At 33.0% G+C, this 22203-nt stretch overlaps 1 protein-coding gene across 13 annotated transcripts in view; it reads right to left on the reverse strand.

The window, feature by feature from the left end:
- LOC118748606 (homeotic protein female sterile-like) overlaps window positions 1–22203 on the reverse strand; it is a 42716-nt gene that overhangs the window by 10147 nt on the left and 10366 nt on the right. For 11 of the 13 annotated variants that reach the window (XM_036483158.1, XM_036483157.1, XM_036483155.1 and 8 more), the window contains 5 exons: window positions 20246–22113; window positions 17757–19059; window positions 17500–17670; window positions 11422–11541; window positions 8320–8451 (listed from right to left, as the gene is read on the reverse strand). In XM_036483158.1, coding sequence (XP_036339051.1) covers window positions 8320–8451; window positions 11422–11541; window positions 17500–17670; window positions 17757–19059; window positions 20246–21460 — 2941 coding nt within the window. In that variant the 5' untranslated portion in view covers window positions 21461–22113. The remainder of the gene's footprint in view (window positions 1–8319; window positions 8452–11421; window positions 11542–17499; window positions 17671–17756; window positions 19060–20245; window positions 22114–22203) is intronic. The other 2 variants (XM_036483167.1, XM_036483166.1) reach the window with 2 other exon arrangements.

A 22203-nucleotide genomic window follows, 5' to 3' on the forward strand; every position in this document is an offset into this window, starting at 1 on the left:
GTGTGTGTGTGTGTGTGTGTGTGTGTGTGTGTGTGTGTGTGTGTGTGGGTGTGTGTGTGTGTGTGTGTGTGTGTGTGTGTGTGTGTGTGTGTGTGTGTGTGTGTGTGTGTGTGTGTGTGTGTGTGTGTGTGTGTGTGTGTGTGTGTGGGGGGGGGTGTGTGTATGGTGGCGGCTGCAGAAAAATGCCAACCTTCTGTTGCAGCGTTGTATATTTCTTACTAACATTATTTTTAATTGTTATTGTATGTAATTTTTTTTTTATAATTTAATTCTTTTAAGCTTGCGGACATTTTTCTTACCTCTGAAGAGTTACGTGTTTTTCGCATGTATATACATACATACATACATATGTAAGTACATACGTATTATTTTTGAGCAGCGCGTGCTCAACGCTCCTAGCGTTCCTTTGAATGAGTTTGTTTTTGAGTTTAACTATATTTTTTATTTTTATTTGTTTTCGTGTTTTTTTTCTGTATTTCATGCAGATTTACAGTAAAACTTATTGGGCGTATTTTATTATGCACATATTTTCTGTAAAAATATTAATTTAGTTTGAATTTATTTTTACAGCGTTACCAACTAGAAACTATAAAAAGAGAACTTAAAATATTATAAAAAAACTTGCATATTGTGATAATAATGACAAACGGCACTAAACTAAGGACATTTATATAATATTTTGTCGCTCCTGATTTCTCTTTCAAAATAAAAAATCATACGCAAACGGCGAGGGAAAACAGCGTAAAGCGATAACGGCCAAAGTGTAATAGAAAGAAAATAAGAAATAGAAAGCCAGCATTCAAATTTCGCAACACTTTTGATGACAACAGTTTTTTTCGAGAACGGAAAGCAATTATTGTGCGCTTAGGTTTGGGGAAAGTAAAAGTAAAGAGAAGCAATTTTTGAAGTTGTTTTTTTTCCCCCCCGCACTATAGCGAGCTGCATTTCAACGCCAAAAACTTATTTTGCGCCACCAAGTACGCACCTTTTATATATAAAAAAAAAAATTCCCACCCTTAATGGCAATTTTTTTGGTAAAAATCTAAAACTATGGTAACGAAAGTAAAATATTGAAAGTTTACCGTGACAAAATTTGAGTTACAAAAAGTTGTTTAAATTTTGAGCACTGTAGTGATTAACAGAATTTGATTTTGTTGAAAGTAGCGGCTTTGAACAAATCATTATCATTATCGATTAATTTTATTACTATATTTCAAAGTTTTGCGGTATTGTGCCTAAACGAGGCTAAATATGTAAAAAAAATTCAGAATATCAGAATTGACACGTCAAGTCCAGTTGCATACTTTTAGGCGCACATCTATAGTTAAGCTTGAAATTACCAAATTGGGTGACCATTCGCTCCACTGCTCCAGCTATTATTTGCGCGAGTGGAAAAAAAAATGTTGCCAGACATTAACATTTTATGTCGGAAATTTCAAAACTTAATAAATGAATTGATCTTACGCCTAAAAGATGCTATATTTCCAGGACAACGGTATTTTGGCGCTGTCTTGCTGCAGTTGCAAGCTTTTAGGCCTGCTAGCGCTTTATTCAAAACTGTTTGCAATTGTTCAAGTTGTTGAAATGGTAAAGATTTTGACCACTTTTAGGAAACCGGCCTTAAAGTTTGTCAAGACATTATTTAACGCTGGTGGAAAGCAATTTTTTAAAAAGATGTTCAGTGTTTAATTTTTCTTTTTCTTAATTTTTTTAATCTTAAACTTTTTACTTGCTATTTTTTAACCAAAACTGATTGACGATTTCGTTAAGCAAGCATTTTTTTAGTACCAGATGTTTCGAAAATATATGTAGTTAAATTATTATAGATTTTCTGAATTTGTGTTCCGAAAAATAAAAACAAAATAAACGAAAAATGACACTGAAGATGGCACAACGCCGAAACCGGTTTGTCTGCAAACCAAACTTGGCAAGGGATGACGGAAATTCGTTCCAAAATAAATCACAAAAAATGTCGGCTGTCTTGCACTTTCCCTTTCTTTCCTGCTTATTTTCCACTTGCGCCTACTAACACACTACGCTGCTCACATTGCCCTCTGCCGCTTAAGCGCGTCATTGTCAACATTGTTTTTTACATGCTCTTTGTTACATACTCATTGCAATTGTTGTTTTTGTTTTAACAAAAAAATTAATAAATACAAATTTTCGTATGCGGAAATTTTCATTCCTTTTTTTTTGTGTGTTATTTTAGTAAGAAATGATCTTTTGAAAAGTGTTCTTCACTCGTTCACATCTTTCAAATCCTTGTTCCTTTACGTATTTTTTCGCACAAATTATTTGTAATTTCTCACTCTCGCTATGTCTGGTGAGTCCTGAAAGGAGACCAACTCTTTTTGTCTATTGCTTCTGTCTTCTGATTATGCGGCATACTCGATGTTCAACTATGTTTTTTACCGTAACATTCGACTAACGGAACATATTTTAAGTTTATGCTAAATCGGTTTTGTTGCTTGACTTTTCTTTTCTTGTTTTGTTTCTTCTGCTGTTGCACTGTCTTGTATTGGAGCGCATAGATCATGGAGATGTGCGTTTGTTGTTGAAAAGCAGATCGCGTTCGAGCGTTTAGCAGCTCAATTATTATGGCATTAGAAATGAGCAAAATATATTTTTATCTCTGGTTCTCGACTTATTTTTTTTTTCTCGTTTTAATCCTCTGCCTGCGGCCGTTATTCATTTTTTCTTGTATGTTTCCGCACATTCTTCGCAAGCATCGCATTCCGTCCTTTTGCTCCCTGTTTCACTCTCTCTCTCTCTCTCTCTCTCTCTCTATCTATCAAAAACTCTCTTTCTCTCTCAATACCGATTTTTCGCTCTTGCTCCAGTACACATTATTTTTCTTGAGTGTTTGGAAGTGTGTAAATACCGTTGTTGTAACAGCTTCTTCTACTTTTCATTTAACGTTCTTTACATATTCAAGCTAAAATTGAAATTTCAAAACAAAAAAAAAATACATGTATAAAATTTTTGATATTTTTGCAGTTTTCATTTCGCTATAACTGTTTTTTCTATCATAGTATTTGGCTATTTCATTTTGTTAAGAATAATCATCATTTTCTCAACGCTCAAGGACTTGCGCATAACTTTCTACGCCAAAAGTAGGCAAGCGGAAAATTGTTTGTTCTTTTAGTAAATATGTAATTTTTTTGTTTGTTCTTAAAAAGTGTTGAGATTTCCTGTTGTTGTTGTAGTTGTAGATTTTTATTTACTTCTCTTTGTTAACAAAATGAAAATGAATATCAATCAGTCAATCAATTAATTAACTATTTCGTATGCATTTTTTTTTTTTTTTTCAAATTGAGTTGAGCAAAAAAACGTGCAAACAATGTGTAAAGGGGAAAGCCGACAGCCGACAGCCGAAAAATGAGTTACATATAATTTATAAATACATATTTCAATATATTTTTCTTTTCATTTATCTCATTTATTACTCTTCATTACCCGTACAAATAATATTGTTGGTTCGTTCTTGCCATTAATGTTGTTTGTGCTTATAGTCGACAGATCAATCGATCTCAAACTCGAACTCGCTGAACTTTAGAATTTGTGCTATCCCCTTCTCTGGTGCGGGTGGTGTAGTAAGTAGTAAGGTGTGATGATGGTCAACTAAAGTATTACGAAAAAAATTTACTTAGCTTCAAAACTCTCTCTCTCTCTCTCGCACGCCATACTCTAACACAACTTTTCTCTTCCATAGGATGAAAAAAAAGATAAAACTTTTTGAGAACTAAAATAAAAAAGTAAGGGGCCCACATATGTATCTCCACACCTCACCTCACCAAGACACTCAGACAAAAGGTTAAAAAATAATCAGTTTTAGAGAATTGAAAAATTATTTTTTTTTTAATAAAGACGATAAAAGAAAAAACTATAAATAGGAATCGTACCAACTAAGGTAAAAGAGAATCAAGTTAGAACCTAGAGCGCTTCGGTTGTCATTTGAATACAACAAAGAAATTTGCATACATAAATAAAAAAGTAGATCGATATTCTAAATCTTTTGACTATACTTGTCGCCTGGAATCGTTTATTTAAAGAAGACGACTGGAAAATTAATGGTTAAAGAAGAACCTTCGATCTCATGGGGCATTTTTTACAATCTTTTTCATACAGAACAAGATTTATAATTTCGTTTGCTTAAAATTCTCGTTTATACTTCGGAAGTTGAAAACTTGTTGAATATGCGTTTTTTCGTTTTTTTCGAAATTTTGGTTGAGACTTCGAAAAGTCAAAACTCGTTTATTACCTAATATAAACGGAGCATTTTAAGAACGAAAATGAGTTGACATCTTGACTCTTTCGAAATTTTAATATGGACCTCAAGAAGTGTAAATACTTGGAATTTCTACCATAATGCTTTAGAAGTCTCGAAAAATTTCAAAATGTGAAAATATGTATACATTTAGAACTTTTCCAACTTCTATGTATTTGTACTTCCAAAAGTTAAAATTGCTCGAGCTAACATAAAGTTGGGGAAGGATTATGAAAATTCAAAACACGCGCTTTAAAAAAATTATTGTTTCTGAAATAAAAATTTTGATTTTTTCGAAATTTTTGGCTGTGTTAGAGAGTTTTGAAATACAAATATTTGTTGTAAATTTTTCGGAGTAAAATGTTTCGATATGACATTTTTTTCGAATAGATTTCGAACTTTCGATACAAAATTTCTCGAGCTGAAAATTTTGTAAGTAAAATTTTTCGAACTGAAAAATTTGGGGAATCTAGTTTTTCTCGAAAAAATTGTGTTGTTTTCTCGAAAAAAAAAAACCAATCGAACTGTTCCAAAGAAATATTTGGATGACGAATTTCGATATGCTAAGTAATTTGATTTATTTTAGGAGGGCAAGGGCCAACATAACGAACTTCGCAACATTAGAAATATTAAAAAAAGGCAAAAAGTCAACCTGCGACTATTAAAATGAAGGCCCAACCACTAACTTCAAAAACTATAGTTTTCTCTAAGTGAAGGTACAAAAACTTACAAGTTTAAAGCTCCGTATACGACTAAAGCAAATTTTTAGAACTCCAACTATAAACTCTAAATTGGTTATTTAATTATAACTAAACATATAATTTCTTTTTACACATTGTCTGCAAGTGTTCAATTTACAATTAGTGCGAGGGCGCTTTTTTATAAATTTAAAAAATTATTTATAAACATTTAATTTGTTTTTTTTGGGCAAGATTGCCAACGGGTCAATCTTTAATTATGAAAATTTCTTTTGGGTGATTTTTTTTATTTTCAACCATTTTCAGTTATTATTATTTTTGAATATGAAGCATGGGAAAGCAAATGGGACTGCAGATGACGAAGATGTCGAATTAGTAAATGAGTATTTCATACTTCTTATGGCATATTTCGTAATATGTAAATTAAAACTTTTTCAAGATTCTTATAACTTTCTTTGCGAATTCGCTAGCTTTTAGCTGAAAGTGAGGTTAAGATATATTAAAACGATTTATTTTGTTTGGAACGAATATTAAATGACTAGTAATATGTGAAATATTAGTTGAAAATTTTTAAAAATTTACAACTTACTCTCGCACCCTTTATAAACTGCTCGATGTATGAATGCGAGTTTAAATTTTAGTAGTTTCAATACACATATTTTTTTAATCGAAATGCACTTTTAGCAACCACTATTGATTAGTTTGAAATTTACTCGTCTAGCATTTGAGATTTTAAATTTTAAATACTAATCCCGACGTCAAAGCAACTTAGTTGCCAGATGTATTAATTTTTTTCATTAAAATGTATTTTTAGTTTACAGCAAATTTTTTGCTAGCATCAAAAGTTATAAGGTAATATTAGCAAGTTTGCTTTTTGAAAAATTGCATTGCAAATTAAATAACAATAATTTAATATACACTAAAAACAAAACTTAAGTGAAACGTATAAAAGAAATTTTATATTTTGTTAAATTTGAAATTAAAAAAAATAAAAACGAAAAATTAAATAACAATACTTGTGAATAGCTTCATGATGCGCATGATTGCATTTGCAATGCTTTAGGCGAATTTTTTCAAATTCATGTGTACATAAACGTGTAAATCATTTACATTTTTTCCTGCTAATTTTTATAGTATCCTTGCTAATAAAATACACATCCGGTAATTTTTCAATTTGATGCGTTTGTATACATGCGCCATTTGTATAGCAAATCTTTGCTTTTGTGTATACTGGTTGTTTATCATTTACTAGGTTAGTACTCAGTGTTGATTACTTTTTCTTTATTTTGACTTCTTGTTTTGCAATTAAATTCAAGCACACGTTTAAATTTTTATTTTTTACTTGTAGCAATCCATTTGTCGCTTAATTTTTTCTAAGCAAAAATTTTTGCACACACTTTTATTTTGTTCTTTGTTTTTGTATTTTTTTCGGAGAGTTAACTCTCCCAACTCTGCTAAATTCATTAACAGAAAAAATTGTAATGCTTACGCTCGCTCTCTTTCCTCACTCTCTCTCTCGAACTCGCTCTCTCGCTCTTTGATTGGCTGCCCCCAATACACAATTGCTTCACGATTTTTTCACTCGCATATTTGTTTTTTTTTTTCTTTTAGTTTAAAATGTTAAACTATTTTTTTCAATAAATATAAAAAATGGACTTGTTTTATACCCATGGGTTGAATAATTTAAATTGCATTAACTACTTGCATATGGGGTTAATAGGAAATAGATTGTTAGCAAAAATTAATTATAGTAAGTTTATATTATAAATCATTTTTTATAGTAAAATATATGTCAATTTTATATTTTTATGTCAAATTCAGGCAAATATGTATACAACATATTCTACTTGTGAATGATGCTGTCTCTGAACATTTTTTTGACTTTCTCTCCTACTTTTGAAATTTCAATTCCAATTTCTATACTTAATAAATAATAAAATCACTTTACTATCTACCTATGTTTAGGTATAAGTTAAACCCAAATCTATGTATTTGAGTCTTTTAAGAGAAAATTTGATTATAGTGAAAAGTTGATGAATCTAAAAAATGGATGGCAATATGTCGTTATATTGAATGGCCGAAAATGGCACAAGGCAAAAAAATAAAATTTATGTCACAAAAAATATCTATGATACGAAATTGACGGTAAGGAAATTAGATTAAATGCATTAAACGCACAACGAACAAAATCTAAAAAGCTCTAGGAAATTTTTTGTAGAAAATTGTGTTTAAAAACAAAAACAAATTAAACATATTAAAGGAAATAAAATCATTAAAAAAATTTGATATTGCTTTTTTTTATTGCAAACTGCAATATTTTTACTGAGGTAAAAATATACTTGAATATCGAAATCCGGTAACTTTTGGCATTCATCTCCTGAACCAATCACTTTTTTACTTAAAAAAATTAAAATACATATATTTTTAATTAAGAACAAACTTCCAAACTTTTAACAAAACAAAAACTAAAATTAGGAAAAAGATATTTTAAAAACTTTAAATATTAGAAAGTAAAAATACAAAATCCGTGTTAATTTAATATTTTTTAAATTTAAAAGAAATTGAAAAAATAAACTTTAATTAAAAAATAAAATTAAAAAGTACATAAACAAGAAAATTTAAAAGTTTAGAAAAAAACCAAACGTACACATACACATATTGTTCTTTCAATTTTAAAGTCATAAGTGCTGATCATTTCAAAAACGAGTCGGAGCACAATTTTCGATCTCCAGTGAAAATTATTGAAGAAGTAAAAAGCATTCCCTATTAAAATTCCGCTAACATAACTCCATTGATAGCAATATTGAGAAATTGCCATTGAATGAATACCAGGCCAATTCTTGAGTTAAAACGATATGCATTGAATGAGATGGTTAAAAGTATGCAATGGTTTGCAGAAATTTTTACGCTTCACGCAAAAATTTGACCAACACCAAATTGGCTTTGAAAAAGTTAGAAATATATTTTTAACCTCACAACAGTATACTACATTGCCTGAACAAAAAAACATTTGAAAAGTGGTTGATTCGTCAATTTGATTGCCAAGAAAATTATGCAAAAACCATGGTGGAATTATACCAGGTGAAGTAATTAGAGTGAGAGGAAAGATTTTGACGCTGCCTTCTTTGAAAATTCGCCTATAAAATTTGACTAAGGCAGCCGAATGTCAGAAAATAAAGCGAGAAAGCTGTTTTATCACTTCACCTGTTTATTGCGCCATGTGCAAAAACCAGCAAGTAGAATATGTGCATGACATTTGCCGCAATTTCAATATATTTTTTGTTCTAAATTTTTTTTTGTATCTATGTAATTACTATAAGAAAATGTTTGAAATTTAATAAAACGCGTCCTAACCTGCTTCGCTATCACTCGAATCGCTGGAACTGCTATCGCTTGAACTAGACGATGATGAATCGCTGGAACTAGAACTGGATGAGAGGCGATTCGTGGGCGGCACTGCTTCCACTTTATTCGATGATGATTCGTCTGTTAAGAAAGAATAAAAGCACAAAGAAATATTAAGTAAATATTTTTTAGGAAAATGTTGGGAATTTTATTATTGGATGTTTAGGGAATACCAAGGCATATGCAACAGGTAGTAGCAGGATTAGAACAGATAATTTGATTTTTGTTTTCAAATTATTTGGTCTCTAAGTTAACAAATATTCAGCCTCATTGCGTAAGTCGCAAATTAGGCTAAATTGTACGACTCGACAACATTGGCATTTTATACTGTCGTGCTGAAATAAATAAGTAAACGACGAAAATCGTCGAAAACTATACGGTGCTGCCAAGATTTTCCGTTTTAATACACTAGTGGAGTGGAAATTTTAGGCACTACCCAGAAGATAATTTAGGTAGGCCTTCTTAAGTGAAGCCATCCTAAGAGGCCTACCCAAGAAGGGCTGAAAAAGTACTTCCTTGCATGCCTTCTAAAAGGACTTATCCATTTACAATTTACGCGAATGCATAAATTTATATTATTTAACATTACAAATGAATTCCAATAAAAATTGTAAGTTACAATAACACATATTTGATATAAACAACCTTAAGCAAATACTTCAAAGATGTATGATTTTTATAAATTAAAGCAGCAACTTTAAAGAACTCCTCCAAAAGGCCTTCTGAAGTACGTCCTTCTGGAAGGCCTTCTATGGATAGCGAAAGAGGAAGCCCTTCAATTTGTGCCACTGCATACAAAAAAGAAAGAAGAAAGGAATGTAGAGTGGAAGGCCTTTCAGAAGGGCTTTTAACTCCTGAAATTATCTACTGGGCAATGACGTGAAATTTTCGATACGATTCGACTCTCGAAAACCGACTTGCATTCGACACGACTCTCCCCATGTTGTATATAAATTTTTTACAAAATTTCCAAATCGCCAAAACGTATGTCTATATGCACATGAAACCTTTTTATAACAAGTAATTAAAACAAATTTAAACAAACTGTTACTAGTTATTATGAAATACAATTAAATATATAAGAGAAAAATTGGTCAAAATTTTCCAAATGTACCACCTATCGGAGAATAAATACGGATTAATTCATCTTGCATGCCAATGCTTTTTCAATCGTCGATACAATTTCTTGAAGCGAGGTCTCCAGGGCTTCGCCCTTGGAATATCTATGTGGGTTCGAGGTCTCTTCGAAAATAAAAGAAAACTTTGAAAAAAAAACAGGCTGCTCATTGTATTTTGTTACTATGTACTCAACAGTACTGGGTTTACATGGAATCAAAATTATGCGAGCGTCAAATCAGGAACAAGAGTTACCTTAAAAAAGCACTTCAGGATTCCCAATTGTGGACAAATGACGCTTTCGACAAAATTTTATTAAATAGAATCCTTCATAAAATCAAAACTAATTAACAATAAACATCAAAAATTAAATGATTTAAGAATTTACCGAACTAGTAACATTTTCAGAGACTTTGGAGAAATTCTATCCTCGCGTTTTTGAGAACTTGCATTCCAAACTTCAATCGCGATTTCCTACAACCTGCCGAAATTAACATACGACAATCTTTTGCCCAGGCGACGATATGTTAGTATGTGATGTTGTGACACAAAGAGGAACGACCTACAGTTTTACGCCGACTCCGAACGGCGATTGTATTTTCATGACAAGCCGTTTTTCATGGCATAAAACACAGAAGTGTCTTTGTTTTAATTATTTTCAGTTAGCTTAACTAACGGCGGAGATATTCAACTTTGAAGATGAGTACCTTAAATGAACAACTTTATTTTGGTTCACTGAATATACAAAAATTTTAATTCAAAAAATATAATTTGTTGCGCATTTCTTTGTAAATTTTTTTCATTCCAGAAGCATAAATACATTCTTTGCAGGGCCAACAATCATCCTTTAGTTAAGCAAACGTTCCAAAGGCTGGTTTATAATCGCTTTTTTTTCGAAGATTCACATGCAAATACATTTTGCAAATTTAGAATTTATTCAACGAATTTAACAATATTTGGCCGTTTAGGGACCAAATAATTTTGAAAAAATAAAATCAAACCAACTGATCTACTGTTACCACCTGTTAAATATGCCTTGGTATTCTCTAAAAATCGTACCTAATAAATACAAAATTCGAAATATTTTTTTGTTTTTATATTTATGGCCTTATTCATAAAAAATAAAGTAGCTTTAAAAAAGGTTTATAAACTGAAAAATGTATGAAAACGTCACTTTGTAAAGCTCTTTAAACCTACTTTATTTTTTATGAATAAAGCCATTACTTTTTTGGTTTTTATTTTTATTTTTATTTTTGCTTGTTTTATTTTATATTTTATTTTATATCTGATATTTTATTTGCATTATTTATACTTAACTTTTTTATTTTATTTTATTTTTTACTTTCTTATTAATTTGTTTTTGTTATTTATGGCCTTATAACAATTATATTCAACAATTTTTATTGAGCTTGAGGCTGTTTTCAATGAAAAACTATCGTGGAAAAGCAACAACAATTTAAAAAAATGGTAGAAGTGATAGCTATTTCGAAAATCACCACATTTCCTGATTTCCGAAATAGCTATCACTTCGCCCATTTTTTCAAATTGTTGTTGCTTTTCCACAATAGTTTTTCATTGAAAACGGCCTCGAGCTCAATAAAAATTATTGAATTTTTCTTATTAATTTTTTATTATCTTATTTGTTTTTTTATTTTGTTACTTATTAATTTTATTATTATTTTTTTATAATTTTTTTATTTTTTTTTTATTTTTTTATAATTTTTTATTATTTTTTTATTTTTTTATTATCTTGTTTATTATTATTTACTATAAATATTTTATTACATATTTTTTAATTTTTATTTTACTTTTTAATATTTTTTAATTTACTTCATTTTTTACTTTAATTTCGATTTATTACTTTATTTTGTTATTATTATTTTTTTTTTAAGAAATTAAGCTTGTCTTGGAAATTATTATGCACTCCCACATTACCTTTTTTGGCTGTCTTCTTGCTGCTACCCAATTGACCGGTGACATCCTGTAAGCGCTTCTCCAATTCTTGTTTCTTTTCCGCCATTTGCTCATCTTTAGATTTGCCAGATGGCTTTTTATCTGCGTGCGCGCGACAATTAAAAATAAAAAGAGAATGAAATTTCGCAATAAGTATGCTTTTAACCCATTTCGATAGCTTCGAATATTTTAGTTTTCTTTATATTTTTCATTGTTGTGTTAGTTCGCAGACACTAAATTACATTTATTTAGTTTAATTTTTATTCTATCTATTCAATTCATGTAACTGAAGTTGAAAAATACAAAAAAAAATTATTTAGAATACCGGTAAAATATAAAATTATTGGAATACTATTTGAAACAGCCCCGTTCAGCGCAAAAAAAGTCGAGCATGTTAATAAATTTTGGGATGCAAATTAGTTCTTCTAAAATTAAAGCCGACTCCAAATAGAAAGTTCAATACGGTAAAAGAAAAATTAAAAACTAAGTGACTAAAAATTTAAAAATTTTTTTAGCATGAAATAATACCATTTAAAAAAAAATAATTATTATTATTCTAGCCAATTAAAAATGTATGTACATATGTTTACCAATTAAAGTCAAAATTCACCATTTAAAAAAAAATTATATTTTAATTTGAAATTTTTTACAGACAATTTGAATCGGATTAAATTTTTGTGTGCAGTAGTAATTTGTTTATACGAGTACAAAATTAAAGTTTTAACCGAACTTTGTAAGTTTTATTTGAAAATATTTAATTAGAAAAAATCGTTAATCGATTAAAACTTTTTTTTCAAAATATTGGATATTTTTATTCAGTTCGATCCAAGAAATATATTTTATAAAAAAAATATATTTCGCGCGTAAGTATTTGGCCGAGCTTATCATCCATACGTCCTGACGTTAATGGAGCAACCTTCAATCCTACACTGCTTCCAAACGGCAAATGATTTTATGAGAAGTTTTTACAAGGAAATACGAACGCTGTTAGAAAGAACTTTTCCCAAACTTTTTCTACGGAGTAGTGGTACACAAATTAGTAAATTAGTAATTTCCAACCAAAGCACGATTTTTTATTTGAAAAAGTTTTAGTTCAAAAATTAGAAACCGACTTTTTTATAAAATAATTCTTAGCTCTAAAAGTATAAACAAAATCAAATCGCTCAGAGAAATTCGTCGAAAGAAAGTTTGCTGCCAAAATTAAAGCAAACTGCAGTATATGGGATTGCCTACAACCAAAGCCACGACCAAGTTCGTCTGACGAAATTCTGCAAGAATAGATTTATTTTTAATTTTGCCGCTGCCGCCGGTCACAAAATCAGCTCTCAGTGGAAAAGTAGCTTTGTTTCCCCATTTTTCTAGCAGATAATTATTAGCAAAAATCAGAATGGCAAAATTTGGTGATTCATCTCTTCGATTTTGTATTTTTATATTTTTTGTTTTTCATCCATTTGATGCGAATTTCGTTTCTGCTCTATTTTACTGGGGAAATGTTGCTGCGAATATCACCCGGCGGCATCGCTTCGACCGACGAAATTCGCACAGCGATTTGGTTCTGTTTATACTTTAACGCTACTAGAAAAGTTTTTTATGCAACCAAATATTTATGTAGTATATTTTTTAACCGATAACTAATTCCTTATTAAAAAATTAAGTTCCTTATTCTAAACTGAAAATTTATATTTTTTTTTCTTTTTTACTTGAGAATCATGAAGAGTTAGCAAACAAAAATATTTCACTGTGAATGAAAATTTAAGAATATACAAGAAATTAAGAAAATATATTCCAAAAAATTAATGTTTTCATGTAAGAATTAATTTTTTTAGATAAATCAAATTGTGTAACAAAAAAAAATATCTAAAAAGCTTTTGATATCTCAAATTGTGAATTTTTGAAATAATTTTTTATGCACTTTAGTTTATAAATAAATAAAGAATTTTTATAGACGCAACATAAAATAACTTAAGTTTAAAATAATTTATATTGAAAGCGCATGCAGGTGTTTAATTTTATTTATAGAAAGCAAATTAAATTAATTTTACTACGCACACATAGCAAATTTCGAAACAGAAAAGAGAATTTAGTAATATATAAAAACAGAAGTCATTCTAACAAAAACCATTCGTTTTAGTATAAAAATCACTTTAGTACTAGTGGTAAAGGTTATAAAAAATTGCATTGTATGGTATTTTTTAGTTAAACTTTCGTTGGTGTTTAGTTCATCCAATTAACACAGTCACTACTATATAATATTGAATTATTCACTGGAATTTCGTGTTTCGCTTAAATTTTCATTTCTTCTTTTGCACAACATGATGCTTTCTTATTGCAACATGAATGTTGATTCTTTGCATTGTTCTTTGAATTTATTTAACATTTTATAGTAGGGGAAATTATATTAGTCACAATTTGCTATGAAAAAGTTAGGTTAAGGTGCAACATACGCAAAGAAAAAAATTGTTATCAATTTCAGAGGTTTTCCCTTGACGGTTTTGAGTGATTAATAAATTAAATTTTGTGTGCCTGCATGTTGGAAATCAAAACAAAAAATTGTTAATGAATATGCAATTTGAAAGGATTTCACTCCCCATTCACTCTGCTGGAATCGCTGAAATGGATAAAAAAAAATCCCTCTTTTTATTTTAAACGCTGCGGTTCGGGGAAACTCTGGAAGGCCAAACTCATAGAGGGTAAAGACTTTCTGGGAGAAAATATTGAAATTCCTTAATATTCAAAGAAATAAGAAGTAACCTAAGTTTCAAAAATGTTGATGAAAATACATATCGTCGTTTAAAGTATGAAACCGCGTATCAAGCAAATGCAAAACCTCATATGTGAGGTGGTTCAAATTTTAAAGGAGAGAGTAAAAACTCTCTTATTTCAAGACGGTTCTCTCTATACCTCCTTTAATCTGTAAATATCGAGCAGGAGCTTCCGGTGAGCAAATTTAATTTTTGGTGCAAATATCAGTTACGGTGTTTTGCAGAACGACGATACTCGGTTTTGCTTATTAAACGATGATATGTATATGTACATACATATAAAATGTTGGACATATTATTTTGGAACAAATTCAAAATGATATTGTTTGCCAGTAATGTTTATTTATTAATTTTATACTATAAACTTGTATAAAAAGTTTGAAATTTAGATGAGAATTTTATGCATTTTTTTTCAGTCTTCTGCAGCCTTAAACTTGGGTTTATTAGGGAATGAACTGTATTTTAATTGAAAAATCTTTAAAATCAGTAAATAATTATAAGTACGGTGACCATTCGTACCGATTTTAGTGGGACAGTACCGATTTTGAGAAAATTGTTCCGCTGAATATTTTTTAAAAGTCGGGACGCACAAGTGTCCCGATTTTTCATATTTGTACCGCTTATGTCCCGATTTTCAGTATTTTCTTTATTAATTAAAAAAAAAAGTCGCCCTGTACTCTGACCAAAATACAATTTTTCTTGCAAACGTGGCAGCACATTCGTTATCATAAAGAACATTGATTATAAGCTGGCCATAAACATAGCCAGCATTCTTACTTTCTATGATCTTTGGTTATATTTTATTCTGTCAAACTGGTACTCGCCCTATATTGCAGTCTATCGCTCTTGGCTGAGTTTTTTTTAAGGTTTTTATAATTATTTGTTAAATTTTGTTTTATTTTCATAAAATTATAAAAAATAATACTAATTCCCTTAAAAAATGCAAGGATATGAAAAATATCCCTATAGATACAGTGGCAAAAATATAAATATAGACATTTTAGCATTCTTTGCTATTACCCTTTCGTTTATTTAATGTTTATTATTTTTTATGAAAAAGTAGCTCGTTATTTAAAAAAGACCACGCAATTTAAAATTTCAAACGTTGTACAAAAATTAGCGAAGTTCTACAAAGTTTCATCAAAATGTTGAGCTTTTTAATTAGATTTTTTAGAAATATTCCCTTTGATTTTTGGTAAATTTTTATTTTTTTTTTGTTCTCCATACAAAAAAATTGTCGAACTTACTTTGTATAGAAGAAAACACGTGAACAAAAAAATTGCCAAAAATCAACGGTAAGTCCAAGCTACTTCAAACTTGCACTTTGAATTGGATGGGCATACTCTTCTTAAAAATTTCTATAAAATTTTTATCAACATTCGTTAAAGGTCAAAGTTTTGAAATTTTGATTTGCATGTTTTTTTTTTGGATAGTACCTTCATAAAAAAAATAAAAAAGTTTTAAAAAAAGAGAAAAGTAGCCAAAACTCGCCACCGTATATATTACGTGTATACATTTTAGCGATAGTTTTTCAGTTTGTTTCTCTTTTTTTTGTTTTAAATAAAACTGTATTGAAAGATGTTATGTCTTTTTATTCTAAAAACAAAATTGTATGTTCCATGTATTACAAATGTCCCGATTTTGGTCCACAGTAATCTTGTCACCGTAATTATAAGGGGCAAACAATATCATTTTGTATTTTGTATAAAATGATACATATGTATGTCCAACACTATATAGAAAATTTAAATCAAAACTTATGGGAAAATGAAGAATGTGTGGAACGAAAAAAAGAATGAAAAAATATATATATAAATTTTTCATCAAAATACCAAAAAAAAAATTACATTGTTCTGCATTCTACTTTGGAGTGCATATATGTATGTATAGCTTTTCGTTTTATTAATTAAAACTATATTTTACGCACTTAGCGTACAAATAAACTACAAAATCAAAAGTCTTTCTTACAAAGCAACGCGTCTGTTAAAGTATAGAAATCGAATGAATATATTAAATGAATGAATAAAGACAAGTGAATAATGAAAAACAATGTTGCCATCTGGCATTAAATTCGAGTGTACGGGCAAATCCCTACATATGTATTTAATACTTCTATATTGGCAGTAAGCTAACTTCTCAATGTGTAAGCATTCCGAAATCAAAGCGAGACAGTCTAGTACCGTTTTTGTCAATGTATTGCGTACTTGACTGCCGTTTTTGTATATGTGTTGTGTACATGTTTATTTATAAACGTATGTGTTCCTTTTCTTTCGTACGTGTTTATTGATACATCTGTATTGTAGTGTTTTCGGACGGTACAAGCTCTTACTGCCACTATAGGAGTATTACATATAAGTTGGAGTGAAAGCTGTTTAAAAATACTTCAATTTCACATTTTGGTATCCTACATTTTACCCTATACTTTTGAATTCCGTTTTTTCGAACATCAAATTTTAAAAATTACCCAGGAAATCGTTACTTTTCTAGAACATGCCTGAATATTTTATTTGAAAAATATTAGTCTCAATTTTAAATTAAAAGAAATATTTAATTAAACAATTTTATTGAGCTTGAGGCCGTTTTTAATCAAAAATGCTGTGGAGAAACAACAATAACAATAACATTTGAAACTATTTTTTTTTTAACAAGATTCCTCAAAAAACAACTTCTAAACCCGAGTCAACGCCGATACATATACGCGCAAAAGTGAACGGAAAGTGAGACAGTATGAGTGAGTGTGAGTGAAAGGCTTTCAAATTAATTTAGCAACAACAATAACAATCCAATATATCCGAACAGGTGAAAGCCAAAGCTGAACAAATGAAATTTCGCCACGCTCTGCCTCAAACAAGTGAAGGCACAACAAGCTTTATGTGAATTGAGAAAATGTGTGAATGAGCAATGGTGCGCAATTTTGTGTGCGTGTGTGTGTGTGTGTGTGTGTGTGTGTGAGCTTATTCAATAACTTTCTGTTTTGCGCTTCAATTAAAAAATAAAACAAAACTAAATTAGTCAGATCGAACAGTGAAAAAGCACTGGCAGAAATTGCTGTCAGAAAGACAAACATTCAAAAACAGTGGCGTTTATTTAAACAATGGCCCAGGCTTTTAGGGCATTTAGCCACATTTTCTTTCTATTGGGTTGCTGTTCTTAGCAAAAAAAAAAATCTCAAAAAATTTGGCACTATAATTTATTTGATTCATATCTTTATTTTTTCGATTGTTCCAATTGTATCGCTTTCTTTTTTGTTGGTTTGGAATTTCTTTACTAGTAGTGCGTGTCATTGGGATAAACTTACAGTAGGGCTTACGAGTTTTTTTGCGTAGACAGGATGCCACATAGCTTTCCAGTTCTCGCAGCGTTGACGGCTTCAATGTTTCGAAATCGATTTCGATCTCATCTGGATTGGAGTCGCGCAGTGAAGGTTCTCGATTTTGTATTATATGCACTACACGTCCAAGCTTGTCGCCTAAAAGCAAGACACGAATTCACCAAAACCAAACCCAAATCAATATCCTTGAAAAATAATATATCAAATTGAATTTTTCATTGTACCTGGCAGTTTATTAATATCTAACGAAAGCTGTCGCTTCTCGTCATATGACATCGGCTTGGCCGTATCCTCCTCCTCCGAATCGAAGTTCATCACTTGACTGGGTTTCTTCTTGTTGGTGCCCCGTGCTGCTGCGCCACCTGCTCCACCTGTCGCGCCGCCGCCCGCAGCAGCACCAGCTGCCGCTGCACCACCCTTTGCGCGCTTGTTTGCTCCCGCGGCCCCACCAGTGCCTGCTGCACCACCTGCGGCCGCCCCAGCTTTCGGGCCGCGTTGACCTTTCACTTTGCTGCCTTTGCCACCGGTAGCTGCGGCACCCACCGTCGTGCCCGGCAGGCTACCGGCCAACGGCGCTCCCTTTACGGACACCGCTCCAGCACCCAGTTGACTCATTGCCATGGCGGCTGCCAAGTCTGTGCCGTGCAGATTCGCACCCGCTGCCAATGCTGAATTCACTGCCGTACCGGCACCCACAACGCCTAAACCGCCTGCTTGCGCATGCGATCCGCCCACACCGGCCAAGCCGGCGCCAACGCTGCCCCCACCCTTCTTCTTTTCTTTCAACTTTTTCTTGGCTTTCTTTTTGTTGGAGGCTTCTTCCATCAGCTTGCGCATCTCCTCTTGCAGGTCAAGCAGTTTTGCTTCCAGCAGCTTTAGTTTCGCATTGCGCTCCTCATCCGAATTCGATTCGTTTTCGGTGTCGGAGGACTCATCCGAGGATGAATCGCTCGCATCGCCACCGCCGCCACCACCACCGCCACCGCCGCCTCCGCCGCGTTTCGATGTTGTGGAAAAAGCATGGTGGGCAGCAGCTGCGGCAGCCGCATGTGCGTTTGCCACCGGTTCGTCGGGTATGTTGGCGTACCGCATTTCAAAGACGTCCTGCAACTTGCGACCCATTGCGACGACATCGTGATCTGGCGGGTTGTATTTGTAGCAGTTGGTGAATATTAATCGCACATCTGCCGCGAACTCGGGTGCGCTTTTGTATTCGCGATTGTCCATTTTTCTTTTCACCGTACCCAGATCCATTGGTTTCTTGATAATATCGTGATAGTCATGCAGTCCCAGCAGCTCTGCATCGACGGGTTTGTAGAATGGCCAAGCGTAGCCGGAGTGCTTTTTGGAAAACAGCTCTTTGAGAATTTCATTGCATGATTTGAGTGCGTCCGAAAGTTTCTCCTTGTTTTTGACAGCACCTGGCACGCCACCGCTAGCACCACCGGCGACGCCCATACCGCTTGGCGCCATGCCGGCGACGGCCATCGGTGACATGGGATAAGCGGATCCTTGGAATGTAAGATCCTGTGGAATACATGAAAGGATTAAATAAAAATATGAACATTTTCATTTCATTGAGGCATTGTGTGTGACAATTATTGTGGCTTATTTTAACTTCCCACACTAAAATTAAAAATAAATAAATACATTAAACAAGATGTAAACAAAACGAGACGCAGAGCAATAGCGTGATTACTAAAAAAGCGTACATACATTTGAAGGCTATTCCACTCAAAGTATACACAGCGAGGTAGAGGAGATTGGAAGTGAGGTGTTCAGGGTGACGTTAGGAATTTTGTGAAACTATAATCAAACATTTTGCTAAGTTTTTTACATTTTTGAAGAAAAATTAAAACCATAAAAATACTAAAAAATTAAAAAAAAATGTGAAAACAAAAAATTTAAGAACTTTCTATATTTTTTAAGCATGAATCCAAATATATTAAAAATTCGGAAAGTCGGAAGTGGGAAAAATAAGAAATATTAGCAAAACCTGTAAATTTCGGAAAAAGTCTCTAACTTTGACAAAGCTAATAATTTGACAAAAAAAAAAATATTTTGGAAAAATGTGATATGGAATTTAGAATGTTTTGAAATCACGGCTAAAAATGTTTACTTTTACAAAACAATTTCGAAAAGATTCTTAAAATCAATTTCAAACATTTCCAAATAACAATTCGAACATTTTTGAAAATTTTCGGAACTTAAGAAAAAGTTGACAAATTAAAAAAAGAAAATCAAAAATTGTGAAATAAAATTAATATATTTTTACCAGTTTTGAAAAAATTTAAAATACTTAACAAAATCCGAAAGTTTTGAATAACTTCGGAGTTTTAAAAATGGTAAAACAAAAAATATAATTTTTCCTATATAAAGACATTCCAAATAAAAATATTTTTTTAACTATTCGTAAATTTTGATGAATTTGAGAATAAAAGCGAAATCTCTGAAAAATCTGAATAATACATCGAAAATTATATAAAATAAACGCAAAAGTTCAGATCTGCTGCTGCTGCTAAGAGCTGCTTACGCCCAAGTTTTTAACTTTACATACAAATATTCAAATATGCAGCTCAGTAAACTTGAATGAAAATAATATATATACATATATAATTTAAAAAAACAAAACGCAAAAACCCCATCTCTTTCCCCACAGTTTCTTTTCATCTCCCACCACCCACTTTCTCACAGCCAGCCAGCGCTCGCCTACCTTTTTATTCATTACCTGTCGACTGGACTCGCGCCTGGTTGCGATTTTAGCGCTCTTGGAATCGATTTGCGCATACGGTGGCATTTCAAATGCATTCGCAGTCGGCGTCGTTGTGTCGGCCTTTCGCTTCACACCCTTCTTCATTTTTGCCGGTTGTTGTGGTGGTATAACCGCATCGGCTGTGCTATTTACGCTGTGATACGCGGAAACTGCGGCAGCAGCAGCTACTGCTGCAACGGCTGCTGCTGAATTGGGTGCTGGACCTCCACCCGCACCACCGCCCGCCGTATTCACACCACCGCCGCTGGCATCAAGTAGCGATGAATTGACTGCACCAGCTGCACTTGCGGACGCCGCCAATGTGGCACCGGCACCCACCAAGGAACCGCTTGTCACACTAACGACCGGCAGTATGCCGCTGGTGGGTAGTACTGTGGCACCTCCGGCACCAGCTAGCGCTGCCGCGCCAGCCGCTCCGCCGGTTATAGCGGTAGTTGTTGTATTTGTGCTTCCCGGCACTGTTTGTGGTGGGACAGTGCCAATGGGTGGAATGGCGGGTGTAGTTGTGGCCGTTGGGCCGGCCGTCGATGAAACTGTGCTGCTTAACGCCGAGTGGGGTCGTGCAGGCGCACGTGGAGTACCGCCTGTAGCGACTGATGCAGCTGCGGTCGCCGCTGCCGCACCGGCGACAGGTGTGTGTAGCAACGCTGAGCTGGGTGTGGCTGGTTTACCCGGTGGACGTGGTTTCTTTTTGCCACCCTTCGGTGTGACTGGCTCCAATTCGATTTCCTCCTTGGGCATGGCTTCGATTTTCTGCAGGAAGACCTTTTCTAGCGTCTGCGCCATAACAACCACATCCTCACCGGGTTTGTTGTAGACATAACAATTGGTAAACATTGTATTAAAATCCTGTATGGCTTCTTTAGCTGACCAGTAGTAGTTGTTCTCAAGACGCTTCTTAATCGTGCCCATGTCCATGGGATGTGTTATGATCTTATGGTAATCGGGCAGGTTTAATTTCTTTGCATCGACCGGCTGCTGGAATGGCCAAGAAAAATGATGTTTCCATATTGCCTTCATCACGGTTTTGATGAGATACTGCAGTTGATTTGTATTGCGACCAGGTCGATCGGGTGGAGGTATAGTCGGAGGCTGTACGATGCCATTGACAGGCTCCACGTACGGCTCGTCTCGTGGCGGTGGTTCCTGAGACATTTTCGCGCTTTCCTACTAAAACACAACCACACAACGTATGCTTTAAGGATTATACTCGCGATCGCACGCGACTAAAGATGTCGTTGATGTCTGATATCTGGAGAGCCGAACTTTACAAGTGATTAACTGGAACAGGTAGCGCGTGTGTTCTTTTGCTTAAAATTGATAGCCGTTCCTGCGCGTACTAAAGCCTACGGATTCTTTATTTTTTACTCTATATAAAATTCTGTGATTGATGTGGTTTCGAAGATACAGTTAACTTGATAGGGAAGAGACCAAGGCTTCTGCTAGTAGCCACTAAACGCACTGTTAGTGACCAGTGTGATTGGTGCTGGAGTAAGAAGCGCAAGTGGGCGTAGTAAAATCTAAACTGAACGATCAGTTATTTTTGCAGCAGTCTATCGCCTACAAAGTTCTTCCCCGTTTGTCTACTGGCTTTTAAATGTGTCTGCTTTAAACTGAAAGTAGTGTAAGCACTTTCTCAAATCCTCTTTTGCAGTCTAGTATTGTGGTAGTAGAGTAGTTTATAGGTAGCTCTCGACCCTTCCGTTGCCTTGAATAGTGTACTACGAATTGATTTGGCTACTACTGTTGTCGTGATTCCTGTTGGTGCTGTTGTTATTGAACGCCGCATCTTATGGCAAATGGAACAACTAAAATTTGGAAAAATACAGAGAAAAATTAGTACGTGGGGTTTTAACAAAAAAAAAATAATAAAAATAATAAAAATGGACATTTAATTT

The sequence above is a fragment of the Rhagoletis pomonella genome, unplaced genomic scaffold (genome assembly GCF_013731165.1).
Source record: "Rhagoletis pomonella isolate Grant_MI unplaced genomic scaffold, Rhpom_1.0 Rhpom_scaffold_00013, whole genome shotgun sequence".
NCBI lineage: Eukaryota > Metazoa > Arthropoda > Insecta > Diptera > Tephritidae > Rhagoletis > Rhagoletis pomonella.